Source organism: Python bivittatus, unplaced genomic scaffold, assembly GCF_059951505.1.
Source record: "Python bivittatus isolate LINGU-HERP-01145 unplaced genomic scaffold, Pbiv_v1 ctg000330_np1212, whole genome shotgun sequence".
Taxonomy (NCBI): domain Eukaryota; kingdom Metazoa; phylum Chordata; class Lepidosauria; order Squamata; family Pythonidae; genus Python; species Python bivittatus.
Genome location: NW_028277058.1, coordinates 61,589,907 through 61,605,422, shown reverse-complemented (window position 1 = coordinate 61,605,422; position 15,516 = coordinate 61,589,907). Strand labels below are relative to the sequence as shown.

Below are 15,516 nucleotides of genomic sequence, written 5' to 3'. Positions count from 1 at the left end.
TGGCAAGGTACAGTTTTTTCCATGCTTGTTATTATTCTGTGGGGCTATTATAAAATTGGATGTATAGCCAATGCTATATCCAAAAATCGGAGGATAAGTCCAGAATATGCTACAAAGTGCTTTGTAATTATTATCAGAATTATGCTGAGGCGCTGAGAGGTTAGGCTAAAGTGCCCGGGGGACTCAGTTTCTCTGCTCCCCTGGGGTGTGTGTTGATAGGCTGAGATCCCCCGTTTTGGGAGCCAGAAGGTATAGGATGGTGGGTGCAGGGGCCTTGGGGGGACTGGGGGCGGGTGGGAACATCATGGTGGTGATGGGTTGGGGAAGATATGGTGGGAGGCTGGGGGCGGACCGCTGGCAGGGAAGGCAGGCCTGGGGTCTTGAACCGGTTCTGAGTCCCTGGGACTCAGCCCATTTTCTGGTCAGCGGACCTTCAGAGACCCTGGCTTTCAGCTGCTGCTGCTGCTAAACACCAAGTTGGTCTGTAATGAGGTCTCCCTCATCTGTGATTTTATCGCAGATGAGAAAGCTCACCTGGCGGGTATCACCAAGGCCTGGCTGGGTCTAGGAGTGGGGGGCTCCCCCTTTCGGAAATGTGCCCAGCTAGGTTCCGGGTGTGAAGCCGAGGATCCATGGCAGGGGTAGGCACGTGGTGGTTGTAATCCGGGAGTCCAGAGGGAGCAGGGGGTTCTTCCTGACATTCCGTTGCATGGTCTGACTGAAGACTTAGCCATCGCTTGGCATGAGAGGGCAGCTGAGGCCTTGGATCAGATTGCGCCCATCTGACCTCTCTCCTCTCATGGATCCTGCTGCTCCCTGTGATTTACGGAGGAGCTGAGAAGATGAAACAAGAGGAGAGACATCTAGAGCACCACTGGAGAACAACCAGGGACAAACCTGACTGAATACGGGTAAGAGCCACTATTAAGGCCTACCTTGTGGCGGTAAGGGTGGCAAAGCAGCAATACTTCTTCACCCTTATTGCGTCCACAGATAGGCAACCAGCGGCCTTGTTTAAGGTAACCCAAGTCCTCCTGGAGAAGGGGGATTTGAAGGTCTACCTACAAGGCTGTGCAGAGGAATTTCGATTTGGATTTGAACAAAATCACTTGCATTCATTCCAAGTTGGTTGACAGCTTTAGTACGAGTGCAGGGGAGATGACTGGGTGCAGTCTTGCCTGGTTATCTGGGAACAGTTTGATCCTGTTGGGCCTGAGGAAGTGGACAGGGTCCTTATGACTGTGAGCTCAGCCACCTGCTCCTTAGATCCATGCCCCTTCTGGCTAATTAAGCTGCCCGGAGGAGGGTGTTGTGTGGTTGGATCCTAGCAGTGGTTAATTCTTCTCTGAGAGAAGGGTTTGTTACACCATCCCCTTGAAGAAGCATTGGTTCTCCCCTTCCTCAAAAAGCCATCGCTAGATCCTCTCATACTGGACAATTTTTGTCCAGTATCAAGCCTCCTTTTTTAGGGAAGATTGTGGAGAAGGTAACTTGGGGTAGTGTATCTGTCCTTGCTCTTCTTGACCTCTCAGTGGCTTTCGCTACCATCAGCCATGGTGTCCTTCTGGATTGGCTCCATGGGCTGGAAGTGGGTGGCACAGTATTGTGCTGGTTCCCTTCCTTTCCGCAGTCGGAATTGATTGGGAATAAGAGGTCCCACCTTCAACCCTTATTATGTGGGGTTTTGCAGGGTTCGGTACTCTTTCCACTCCTATTTAACATCTATGTGAAGCCGCTGGGTGAGATCATCATCGCCATGGGGTGAGGCATACTGATGATACTCAGTTATATATCTCTGCCCCTGGCAAACAAAGTGATGCAGTTGACGTCTTGTCCTGGTGCCTGGAGGCTGTGGGGGTTTGGATGGCGATCAACAGGCTTCAGCTGAACCCTGGCAAGATTGAGTGGCTCTGAGTTTTTAGGCCTTCCGGTTCTGGGACTTTACCATCTTTGGTATTGGATGGGGTGGCACTGCCCCAGAGAGACCCAGTGCGCAATCTAAGGGTCCTTCTAGACTCACGACTCCTGCTTGAGGAGCGAGTAGCAGTTGTGGCTAGGAGGGCCTTTGCACAACTTTGTGTTGTGAGTCAGTTGTGTCCTTTCCTGGACTGTGAGGCTCTACGCATAGTCATTCATGCCTTAGTCACCTCCAGAATGGATTACTGTAGCACATTCTACGTGGGGCTGCCCTTGAAGAGCATCTGGAAGCTTCAGCTGGTGCAGAATGCATCTGTGTGCCCCTAGGAAGGTACACATTACACCTCTGTAATGCAAGCTGTGTTGGTTGCCAGTTTGCTTCCAGGTGCAATTCAAGGTGCTGGTTTTGACCTTTAAAGGCCTACATGGCATGGGACCAGGTTATTTGAGGGACCGCCTCTTCCTGATTACATCTACGCATCCCACCAGGTCAGGCAGGAGGGATATGCTGCGGGTCCTGTCCCCCAAGGAGCTCCATCTGGCAGGTCCCAGGCAGCATGCCTTTTCTGCTGTAGCCCGCACCCTCTGGAACATCATTCTCCCCAAGGTGAGGTTAGACCCATCTCTGTTAGCCCTCCAGAAGGCCCTTAAAAGATATTTTTTTCACTAGCCTTGGGGATCCCAGGGAGAGCTTGCAAGGTGGCTGTACGAGATTAAGTGATGGTTGTTCTCCCATTTTCTTGGATTTTATCTGTTTATTTTATCTGTTTATTTTATTTATTTTTTATTGTTTTTAGATTGTTATGGGGTTTTTAACTGTTGTTGCATTGTACACCACCCAGAGTCACATGTTTGTGAGATGGGCAGCTATATAAATATGCTCAATAAAAAAATAAATACAATTTTATTCACAAAAATGATTTGAACTCAAAACATTTCAAATTTGAAACAGGGTTCCACCAGATATGGAACCCTCCCATAGTCAGAACAATGCCAGGACACTTCCAGTAAACTTCCAATCCATATTGAGCTCCACATGATTCATATTCCAAATGTTTTGCACCCCTCAACTTACAACCCAACAATTGACTGATAGCAAAGGGAAATCCACAGTGGGAAATGGCAGGGTAATCTCAAAGTTCACCCAGTAGGCAAGTCTATAAGCAGTTAAAGCACACAAGGTAGAAAGAACAATAATATATATTGAAGGAAAATTAGGCCATAATGAAAGGATTCCAGCAATTGCTGTGTTTTAAGAGCAAGCCCTAGATCAGTGTTTCTGAATCTTGGCACCTTTAAGATGTGTGGATTTCAACTCCCAGAATTCCCCAGCTAGCATACTGGGTTTAACTGCTTAATGAAGAAAATTAATTCCTACACCATCCCTGAGAGGTGGCAATCCAGCTTCTGCTTAAAGATTTCTAAAGGAAGAGAACCATTATCTTCAAAACACAACCTTTTCCCATTCTCTAACACCTCATCCGTCAGGAAGTCTATTTTATGCATCACCATAATTTATGAGCATAACTTCCATATTGTTTTTTATGCATCAATTGGGCATTCATTACAAACTGTGCAAAGGACTAGTAATTGCAATAGGTATCCTTCCTGGAGAAGCATACCCTCCCCAGCAATAAAAGAGTGTCTTCTACAAACTGAAGAAATGTAAGAGAAGGGGCAGTATTAGAAGGGACTAAAGACCAAGATTGTTAAAAGTAAAAGAAAGGAATATAAAGTTGGTTTATTTGATCAAGTTTAAAATAGATATGTTATTATCTCTGGTAACCCTTAATGGACTTTTGCTGATCAGGACTGAAATGATGAGGCTTTATGGATTTGTTTATAGATAATAGACGGGAAATGGGAAGAAAAGATCATTTGTTCTAATTTAAAAGGAGGTGAAAAGTTACTAAAATTGTTTATACTTGTTGTGATGAAGGGGGAAGTCATTTCTTTATATATTCCTTTTCTTTTTCTTTACTATATTCTTATTTTTCTTTCTTTTCTATTTTTCTTTCTATTTTTTTCTTTTCTGCACTATTTTTTTATTCTTTTATTTTTTAATTTGTAATCGTTTTTATTTTTGTACAGTAATTATAATTTTTAATAAAATTTACTGTATAATAATACAGTATTATTAAATAATAATTTAATAAAATTATTATTAAAAAAAGAAATGTAAGAGGAGGCGTGTTTGAATAATTGTCCACTGGACAATTATATGACTTGCTTCATTATAACATCTGGATTACAATAGTGTTGTATCATGATGTCATAAAGCCAGGCGTGTTATGCAAAGAAGATGAAGACATCTCCACCTTCCATTCATTCTTGAGGTTGCAGTAGATTTTGGGATACCTCCTACATCAACCAACCCAACAACAATCCATCTTCCCTTGTGGCAAGGTAGCATTACAACAGGTTCGTAGGTTCCAGATCCAGGCCGTAAGCCACAAGAAGGGTGGAGACTGGCCCCTTCTCTCCTAATAACAGACACCAGATTTTCCTGTCTCACTGGAGAAACCAAGAGTGCACTTTTCTTGAGGAGAGACACTGTGTTGGACAAGGTGATCGGCAGCATGTCTCATGAATTCACTGAAGCAGAGATTGGTGTCTTCCAAGAGGCCTTCTCACACTTTGACATGGATGGCGATGGTGTAATCTCCACGAAGGAGCTGGGGACAGTCCTGCGCTCCCTTGAGCACGTTCTGATCCACCTCCAGGAATCCTTCACTGATGAGAAGGTGGAGGACATGATGAAGCAGGCTGACTTGGATAGAGATGGGAAGGTCACCTTTGACGAGTTTGTGAAAATGCTGGCAAAGAAGGAGACATCATGAAGGAGACATCAGCTCTTCTCTTGGTACAGATTGAGATTATGCCACTATTTGTACAGTGAGGAAGAAAGGGGAAAGGGGAGAAGCAAAGAGAATATGAACAAGGACACTCTAGGATGTATTGTGGTTTTGGATAAACCTTCTGATTTCCTTACAAATACTCCTTCTCTCCCGGTCTCTTTTCCTCCTTCCCTCCTTCCTTCCTTTGCTATTTCTTCTGCTTTCCAGATACACTGGAAACAGTGAATAGACTAAAAAACTCTCCAGACTTCTGAATGATAGGCAGTCTCACTCTTTGAAAGTAATTTGGTCAGCAAATTTCATTATAATGGCGAATCCAGCACATCATATGTGGAAAGTTCTGTTCATTTTAATCAGTAAATTTCGACCAGCAAATCGGTTGTGGACATGGAGAAGCCACATTTGAACTTTTATGGAGGCTTGAGGGCCACAATGAATGGACAAACTGGTTAGGAAGGATCACCCACATAGATAGGGCTGAGGTTATTATTTTTTTCTTTTTCTGCTTTGGGGAGAATGTCTTGAGTGCTTTCGGTATGCTTTTCACTATTCCAACATCAGGAGCAGGTTGTTAACTGCTGTTTTTATGTATTTCCAGGGACATCTGCCGGGGCAGATGTTCAAAAAGGTCAAGATGATCGTACATGCATAACGGGCAAGACTTTGACCACATGGTCACAGCTCCCATCTTGATTTTTTTGACCCCATCCCCTGCGGAGTCTTCTGATTTCTCCCCTCAGCGTGTCAGGAAACTGCAGCACTGATATTTTGATTAGTGGCGAGAAGAGGAGGCTTGCAGGGGGCAAGGATTAAATTCACTTCTTGGGGTTCAGACTACCAGCCACGGGCTGAAATGGTGGCTGAGCTAATGGGACCAGTCCACTAGAAGCTGAAGGCCACAGTCCAGAAGCCCTGAACTGGGGGAAGCTGTATCCGCGTGTCTGACTGTGTTGATCTCGCCTCTAGAAAAGGAACTGCTTTCTGGGCACGGAAAATGAGTCACACACTTCACATAGCCAAAGCAAACAAACCCCTTTATGACCCAGCAGTTGTACAGACCCGCTGGATTGTGGTTTATGCAAGAAAACATAGTCAAATAAGTCAAGGCTTAACGGGATGTGCGATCAGCTGGATTTCTCTCTCTGGTGTGTTGAGGGGGGAGAAAGACAGGGCAACGTTTCAATGGCATCAGTCCCAGAAGACATGTGCGGGTGCCAGCTCCTTAATCTTGAGACACAGTTCTTGGATCACACAGGGTGTGTTCACAGGTCACATGAGTAGGGTTTTCTCAGGGTGCTTCCACATGCGTGTTCTGGGCTAGTCTCCCACATCATTGCTGTAGGTGTCTCCCCTGTGGACATCTAAGTCTAGCAAAGAACCCTAACCTGGAAGCTGCCTGAGTAAATCCTACTCATGTGACTTGTGAATTTGTATTGTTATTTGCGGGATAGTGCCAGGTGATTTTATTGTAGTTGAACCTAGATGCCTGTGGCCCAACTTCAGAAGCAATGCTGGAATCTTGGCTGCATTCTGGAGCTGAGCAAATTCCTTCCAAATCTGAAACTGCAGATTTTTTTAATAAAATGTGGTTCAGTGTAGTTTATGAGCGATCTGTTCTCCGGGTCTTTCAAGGGGGAAGGTGGCTTGGTGCATCGTCGGCTCCACCTCAAAGGAATTGCTAGGATTTTTTTTTTTTGGTACAACCAAAGGTAAAATATTTCTTTTCCACAGAGTGGGGCTGAGGCATGAAGTGAGGATCATTGTTTGTTACTCCAAGAGTTAGAGCTGCTTGATTTCAATTTCATTTTGATTTTTGCTTCCTAGTAATTGATGTGTGGTTTTGAGTGATTTTTGTTCTCAGTATTTTGAGCCTGGCAGATTTGAAGATCACCTAACTGTACTGCCGGGGTGCACACATCAGAGTAAGCCATGGTTACTTTAAATAGGGATGATTGAACAAACTTCAATTGATTTGGGTCTCACAACACATTGGCCTGTAAACCATGGGTGCATAAATCATAATCACCATAATCATGCAACATGCCAAGCCCAAAACGATCCAATCATTTTATGGTATCCTCTGAATGCAACCAGAATTTTGCTTCCCATATTGAGTGGTTTAACTGGGTTGCTAGTACTGATATATTTTAGTTTCCTTCCAACTGAGAAAATTTTATAGCTCTTTATTTTTCAAAAATGAGGTTGCTGGGTGTTTCTCACCAATTCTATGTTATACCTTCTTTCCTTCATTTCCCTGCAGCGTAGCTGAGAGTTTGGTTGGAGGCGAGTTGTTGCTTGTCATTTCTTGGAATTTTCCACCACCAAAGATCTCTTTCTCCACCCCCATCTTCACCAAAAAAATCAGAGGTTCTTCCTCAGGTTAAAGAGCTTGATTTGCAACCTGAGAACCGGAGGAGCTGATGAAGAACTTGTGTCTGCAATTCTTGGTAGCAAAACCGGACACACACCCAAGAGAAACATCTACAAGCACCACCCCTTAACTTAATTTGGAGATGATGTTCTTAGCCTTGAGTGGGAAATAAATGCTCACCCTTTCTGTTGCAATTTTTTGTTTCGTTTTTTTTTAATTGGAGAATCAGCTGAACAGGCAGGGGGTCAGCTATGCCAACTGCATTTCACACCCACCTGGAAGTTCTCCCATCAATGTCAGAGGGTCTGTGCTACTGAACTTCACATTAGATGGGTTTGTACAACATGCTTAACTGGTTAATTAAAGTAATTAGTTTGTCTGGGTTTGTTCGGGGTGAATTCTGAACTGGTTTTGTCAGAATATGGTAATGTATCTGAAGCTCCTTTGAAAGAGTACGGTGAAATATGCCGGACCCTCAAAAACTAAGCCTGCTTCCCGTGTGATGCAGCTCTGGTTGCTGGCCCTGGAGCTGTTGTGGGAACCCCTTTATAAGTCAGCTGGAGATGTTTTCAGTGCCAGTTCAGAGTTCTGGTCAAGAAGAATGTGGATGCCTTTATTTAAGCAGGCAACAGGGCCTGGCACCCTTGGAGATGGTGGGAAAGTAGACATGGCTGTGGGCTTCCGTGTCAAAGAGACAAGTCTATCAGCTGCCGTTTAAGCTTTCCTGCAACTGTAGCTCCAGTGCCTTCTGCAGAACTGAAGTTTCATTCATACAATACAGCAGTGTTTCTCAACCTCAGCAACTTTAAGCTGGGTGGACTTCAACTCCCAGAATTCCCCAGCCAGCTGGCTGGGGAATTCTGGGAGTTGAAGTCCACCCATCTTAAAGTTGCCAAGGTTGAGAAACACTGCAATACAGGGTTAGATCAGAAGAGGTATCTGGCAACACCCAAGCTTGGTCTTCACACACTAAAATGTGGTTCCCAGCTTGTGATTGAGCAGGTCATGTCAACATGGGCACAGGGGCCCTGAGCACCCTTGGCTTTTCCTATTAGGAACATTCTGAGTCATTTTCCAGTTATAAAACATGCATCCCTTTTGTCTGGTGGGCTGTCTCACTGCTTTAGGCTCACCATCAGTGGCCAAACTCCTCATTCCAATCTCCTGGCCCACCAGTCCCTGCCCTGCCAGATGCCACTCTGGGCTGCTCCCCAAGACCTGCCTCCTGATCACTGAGATGTCAATAGCTCAGGGATAGAGCTTTGTAGAACGATCGTTTTCCATACCTCTTAGCATCGGCTGGTTCTGAAGATGCGGAGCATCTGGCGGGCTCTGAGGTCTTCAATCTTCCTTCATAGCAGCTGGTCCATGGTCACAAGATTCTAGACATTTGGCCACCCCTCTGATCCTTCTCCAAGCATGTAAAGAAATAAACCCCAAAGAATTCTGAATAGTTTTGAGGTCCTCTGAAAACTGAGGGGCTCGTTTTTACATAATACCTTTCATCTGATTACTGGATTAACCCATTTGACTGAGTTCACTCCATACACTGGACCATAAACTGACCAAATAAGTTGGGCTTGCACTAGACATAAAACCACACAGACACACACACACACACCACTTTGCCCCCCTCCCCAGCTAAGATTAAAACAAACCAAGTTTAGCATGATACACAAACACAGTTGCAAAGCCTTTAATTGGCATGGCTGAGCATGGTGCATGAACACCCCAGTGCTGGATCCTGTCTGTACACATCACAGCTGTGTGGAAATGGGAGACTTCGGGTGTGCTGCAAAATAGTTTCTCCTTTCTCTTTGCAAGCTAGATGTTGTTCCCTGCCAACTTTTTCCTAATCTGAGTGCTTCCCTCCCATCACTTCCCAGAATTCTGCAGCCAGGTTAACTGGTGCTAAGAATTCTGGGAGTTAAAGTCCACACATCTGGATGAGAAGGCGCCAGGTTGGCATTGGCTATCTATGTCTTAGTGCTGATTTGGGCAGAATAAGAAGTGGCAACATTAGTAACACGTTGAGCCTTCATTTCATCTTTAAAGTCTGGCAAAAGCTTAATTTCCTTCATCACTGGTTTATTTACATACATATGAATTTTTAGCTCACCCTTGAGATGAAAGGGCCTCGGCGAGGCTTAATAGATCAATAAAAAGAAGGGGAGTGGGAGGAGGCAATAAAAGTCTTCACTAGCTTAAAAAAATGAGAAGCACACTTATTTACCTGCAAGCATTCTTGGCTCATTCAGTGGCTTGACTCAACCAAAAGGCAATCATGAATCAAAGAGAGTAGTTCTGCATGCAAAGTATATTCAAGGCACGGGATTGATTGCCACAAGTTGTGGCAAATGCCTGGAGAAATGTCTCAAAGGCCTCCAGCTAAGGGCTCTTCCCTCTTGCCAGCATCAACATCCCAAACACTTTTCACCTCCAAGATCCATTTCTGCCTTCATCTTGACTGCAGCCATTATGTAGGAATTGAGGAAGCCAAACTATGCTTCTTCCATTCAAGATCTGTCCTTGACCTGAACCACAACCTCTGCCATGACATGAACCAAGAAACCACTGGTCTGCCTGGGAAATCCTTGAAGCCTGGGCAATGCCATCAGGGCCGTATGATGCCTTCACAGTCAAGCAGAGAGAGAGGAGAGCCACAGGGGTGCAGGAGATTGGCAGAAGTTCCCACCCATTAGAAGGCCCCTATAGCATGCAATCAGCTCAACTTGCAGAATTTGTGACTTGAATTATTAGATAGCTGAATGAGAAGAAACTCAGCTTCTCGGCCTATCGAAGGTGGTAACGGGGATTTCAAGGGTGGAGCATCCTATGGGAATGGCACCAAAGCCATGAGCGGAAGAACCCTACATGGAATATTGTGTCCATCAGTAACTGGACCACCTTGCTTGTTGCCTTCTAGGAGATTTCTTGATGGCCTGATGTGGATAGCCTTTCCCCAGCCTTGGACACTCCAGTTGAGTGGGAGTGCAACTTCCAGACTTCCCAAATAGGGTCATTAAATGGATCATGCTGCTCAACTCTGCTTCTCAACAGCCAGCCACCCCCTCAATTGCCCCAGTGAAAGGTCATCTGAGACTTCCTAAGGGGTTATCTAAATCAGGCAATAACCGGTTCTACTGGCAGCAGCACCAGTTCCACCCTGGCACCTCCTCCTCTAGCTTAGGTCACCCGCTGAATCTTGCCTAGCAGGGAACCAAACTAACTTCATTCCCAGGTGGCTGTAGCATGTGCATCAAAGGCTGGGCCATGGCTGTAGAGAGGCAGCTGGAGGTCATCAGCTCCATGATCAGTTATTGTTTTGTTCCAATCTAATGCTCTCCAGACCTGTTGGAAGCATGTCACTGAAAACCAGCAAAAGCCCCTGTTCCAGAAAGACGTGAGATGAAATGTCCAGAAAATGTCAACCTCTTTCAGGCATTGCCCAGATGAGATTAGCAGGTTCCCTAATGAAAGGGGTGGGGGCCCTTCAATAAAGATTTCCACAATTCACTTTGCTCCAGTGGAAGCAAGGCTTGGGTGTTGCCTGTTCATTGCAAGATGTGAGAACATCTCTGGCAACAAGCCAGTGGGAACACTCCTACCTTTTGGGCAACCCGTTGCGAGCAAAGGAAAGCATTTCTTCACCGCCGAGGAAAGCAACAAGGTGTGGAGGGTGATCAGCAAGTTGGTGGGACAGAAGAGACCATGGCCTCTCTGACGGAACAAGAAATTGCTGAGTTCAAGGAAGCCTTTATGCTCTTTGACAAAAATGGAGATGGGACCATTACCACCAGAGAACTTGGGACCGTCATGAGGTCCCTTGGGCAGAACCCAACAGAAGCTGAGCTGCGGGAGATCGTTAAGAAGCTGGACACTAACAAAAATGGTACGATTGACTTCCCAGAATTCTTGACCCTGATGGAAAATGCAATGAAGAACCGAGATTGTGAAGATATCCGGAAAGCCTTCCAGGTATTTGACAAGGATGGAAATGGTTATATCAGTGCTGCAGAACTGCGACACATCATGACCAACCTTGGTGAAAAGTTGTCCAACGAAGAAGTAGAGGAGATGCTGAAGGTGGCTGATCTGGATGGGGACGGGCAGATGAATTATGAGGAATTCCTGCGGATCATGTCCAGCAAGTGAAGAGTGCTACCAAGCAACGGAGCTCTTTGCACCCAAGAACAAACTGAGCTGGGGCACATACATCCTCCATAGTGAGGCCTGGTGAGGACAGCCAGGAGAATCAGTTCTGGTGGGAAATGATTGCTGGAGAAAACCTTAATCAGACTTGGGGATGCAAACTGAACTTCAACTGTTAGTATTAATTGGCTTTTCTCTGCTTCCCAGAAGGAAAAGAGTGTGGCATTGGGATCAAATGATGTTCTTGGCTTCAACTTCCAAAAATGATTTGAAAGAGGCTGGGTTTGTCGTCTTGTAAAGAAGCTAGACTTGAATGTACAGGTAGATTTCTGCAGAATATTGTCACCGGTTGCTCTTGCCCAGTAACTTAACCCTAGCAAGTCAAATAAATTTCAAATTGTTCTTGTCCTAATAAGATCTTTCTTCCCTTCTCAGGCGCAATGTTTATTAACATGTTGCTTTGGAACAGGATTTTTGGCAGATCAGCTGCGGTGTCATCTTGATTCACAAGTGTTCTGTGTGAGCCTTCCCCCCTATATTTTGGGGAGCAGGGAAAAAAAGTCACCCTCTTGAATAACTATATTCCAGTTGGCTCTAGTGAATGAACTTGGGGGATTGCACAACATGGTAAGCTAGGCCAAAGTGACTTTGGGCAATTTGTAGTAAAATGTGTTGCAGAAACCCAGCTATTGTTTTAGCATGTTGTGGGAACCAGGTCATCATGTTAAGCCATCACATGGATCACTACTTTAGGCAAGTTGGGTATGATTAATCTGGGCCTAGGATTTAGCATTCTTGAGTGAATGCAGCCATAAAGCCAATTGTGGGCACTCTTGTCTAACTAAGGAACTACTAATTCTTATTATGATTAAATGATAAGTATTAGTAGTATGGGTGGGCAAATTGCTTTAAAAAAAGCCCCAACCCAACCCAACTTATCTGCTTCACTGTATGCATTGCAGGACCAGATTCCATTTTTTCTGTATTTTTAATATTTTTTAAAAATTATAGAAATGTTTCTGTTGACATCTGCAAGATCATATAACATACAGCCCTTTCTGCCAAATCTGAATATAAATTGCCTAGTTTTTTTTAAGGCAAATCATTCTGATTTTCGTCTTGGACACATTCATTTCACTTTTGCAAGCTTTTCAACTCCAATTCCATTCCACCCCCCCATGTCAGCTGTTTGTTTAAACATAATTGCTCTGTATTGATGCCACTTCCAGCAAGACTTCTTTTTCTTTCAGAAAAAAAGAAAAAAAAATCTTCCAAACTGGCAATTTTTGGCTGGTGAGCACCAACAGACTTTGAAGTTGTAAACTCTAGAGGGGACGGGGATCTTCTGATCGAGGGGACCTGGGGGGAACCTTTTGATTGGTCTCAAAAGGTGAGGTTTGTCTCTCCACCAGCAGCGCTTGAAAAGTTTACATGAAATTTGTTTGGATAAATGGAGAGGTCCCTTGTAAAAGATGGAAAGATTCATAATGTTGCCCAGGTTATTATGTCAGGAAGCATTTCCTTATATTTCTTAATTTGTCATGTTTCCTCGCAAACAAGAACTGTTCCCAGGGTGTTGTGATGCTGAGTGTGTTTGCTCCGGGCACATGAAGGCAATCTGGGACCCAGCAGGATGTGGCCAAAATCTACTTCTCACACTTGGTGTTGCAGTCATGGTTGGGAGCAACGTGGAAAGGAGATCTGTTCTACTCCCTTCCCCTAATCCCATCCCCACCCCGGCAACTGCCAGCCCAGAAAAAAAAGTAGAAGAGATCCAGAATCAGAAGACCAGCTTGGACCACCACTGGTGGTTTGGAGGGCAGGCGACCTCTGCTGCTGCTGAGGAGCTATCGTGGTCCTGTGAACGTCCAAATGCAGAGGCACCATGTCTCTCAAAGTCTGGATGAGCAGAAAGGTTTTGGGTGCATGGGATGACTTTTGATGCTGTTATGGGCTGTTGTTGATTTAGTTGTTGCTATGGAAGATATCGGTTCCTACTTTTCCTCCAGAAGCTGAAGGCAGCATAGAGAGCACACCCTTGGAGGCTCTTTGCATCAACTATTGGGTAGACCTGTCAGATCTTGAGTCAGAAGAGAGCAGACCTGACACTGTGCTGTCAGGACTGACTAATCTTGGGGGTCGGGCGGAGAGATTTTGTGGAAATAGTGCATGTCACTCCTGTGTTGTGAGAGAAAGTAGATCTGGCTTTGGGAAAGGAGAAGGAAGAGGGATTAAAAGGGGACTTGGAGAAAATATTACACAGTCCCAAGAAGGAGGGAAGCATGAGAAATAAACTCAAAATAACCCCACATCGACTTTCTATCATATAAGATGGGAGAGAGAGAAATTTGGGCAGGCTTTCAAGTTACTATTATTCTACAAGAAAGAGCAGTGATTCCCAGCCTCAGCAAATTTAAGATGGATGGACTTTCAGTCCCAGAATTCCTCGGCCAGGATGTTTTAAGAAGGGTGGACTTCTACTCCCAGAAGGCCAACTCACAGTGACCACCTAGATAGACCCTCTCTTTTTTTTATAATAATTTTATTAAACATTACAATTAGAAAGATAAAAACTAATACAAACTAAAAAAGAAAAAGAAAAAAAGAAAAAAATGGAAAGTGCAGAAAAGAAAAAAATAGAAAAATAGAAAAGAAAGAAAAATAAGACTGTAGGAAAGAAAAGAAATATATAAAGAAATGACTTCCCCCTTCATCACAAGTATAAACCATTTTTAGTAACGTATCACCTCCTCTTAAAATACAACAAATGACTTTTCTTCCCATACTCCATCTCTTATCTATAAACAAATCCATAAAGCCTCATCATTTCAGTCCTGATGCCAGCAAAAGCCCATTAAGGGTTACCAGAGGTAACAACTTATCTATTTTAACCTTGATCAAATAAACCAACTTTATATTCCTTTCTTTTACTTTTAACGATCTTGATCTTTAGTCCCTTCAAATAAGGTCCCTTCTCTTATATTTCTTCAGCTTGTAGAAGACACTGTTTTATTCCTGGGGAGAGAGTATGCTTGTCCAGGAAGGATACCCATTGTAATTAATAGCCTTTTGCACAGTTGGTAATTAATGAAATTATAGCATGCTGTCTAGGGAATTCTAGGAATGGAAGTCCACCCATCTTAAAGTTGCTGAGGTTGGGAAACACTAATAAAAAGCATTCCTGAAATGCCTGCCATGCCTGTTTCCTGACCTGGCCTACCTTGATGGGCTGACACACATAAATATAAAATATGAGCACTCTAATTTCAACCGAATGATGTTCGCTGGTGTGGAACGAGTCCTGAGACTAAAGGTTGAAGGAATTTGGTACAAACCAAACCAACACTTCCAAGGACTTCTAGTAACCAGAGTTCCCCCATTGGGGGGAGATGGGTGGGTGAGAAATTTAATAAATAAATAAACAAATAAACAAACTGATTTTCAACTTTAATCTTGTGCTCAGCCAAGCAGACATGTCTGCTTCCCCCAGAAGCTGAGCCGTGAACATCTTTTCATTGCTTTCATTGCCGTTGCTCTGACCTGCTGGAACGTTCATCAGACGTTCAGCAGTAGTGTTTGAATCCAAAGCAGACCGGCTAATTTCAACCCGTCAATGCTGGAGGCTCCACTTCCACTAGAGCTGCACAACCAGCCAAAGCGTGCAACCAACAACAAAGCAGATATACAATGCCACTAAGCACACCAGCCTTGGTGTGCAGCCTTTTTTCCTGCTGTCAATCATTCCTTTTGTTTTGAGTTAAGCCTTTCTTGACATTTCATACCATCTCACTGAAACTGGTAGGGGAGTAGGTCAAAAAAGTCAAGATGGCAGCTTCAGACATGTGGTTGTGGCCACTGTCTTCACACACACATACCCCAGAAGCCCCTTGGTGGTCCTAAAGAAACACCTCCATGGCTGATATGTATGCTTGTGGCTTTTTGCAACAGCGGTTGAAGGCATCTCACCAGCTTTGAAGATATCTGGGCAATCAATTCTGGATGAAAGCAGAAAGAAGACGTCCTGGGCCAGAACAGCTCGGCAGCATGGCCTCCCTTCACTCAAGCAGAGTTACACAATTCCTCGTGAATGAGAATTTGCCAGAGATTCCATTGCGTTGGGCTCTGCAACAGAACCTTTGAAGCTGCCCTAGGAATGTGTTGGGTTTTTCTCTTCCTTTGCAGCATAAAACAAATACATTTGTCTCCTGTTTCCTATCT

The 15,516-nt window shown here is 44.4% G+C and overlaps 1 protein-coding gene across 1 annotated transcript; it reads left to right on the top strand.

Annotated features, from left to right (window-relative positions):
* Positions 1-10,811: 10,811 nt before the first annotated feature.
* On the top strand, positions 10,812-11,670 carry LOC103052371 (uncharacterized). The gene has a single exon (XM_025169924.2). It carries the CDS (start codon positions 10,858-10,860, stop codon positions 11,299-11,301), a length of 444 nt encoding a protein of 147 aa, XP_025025692.2. The 5' UTR covers positions 10,812-10,857; the 3' UTR covers positions 11,302-11,670.
* Positions 11,671-15,516: the final 3,846 nt, after the last annotated feature.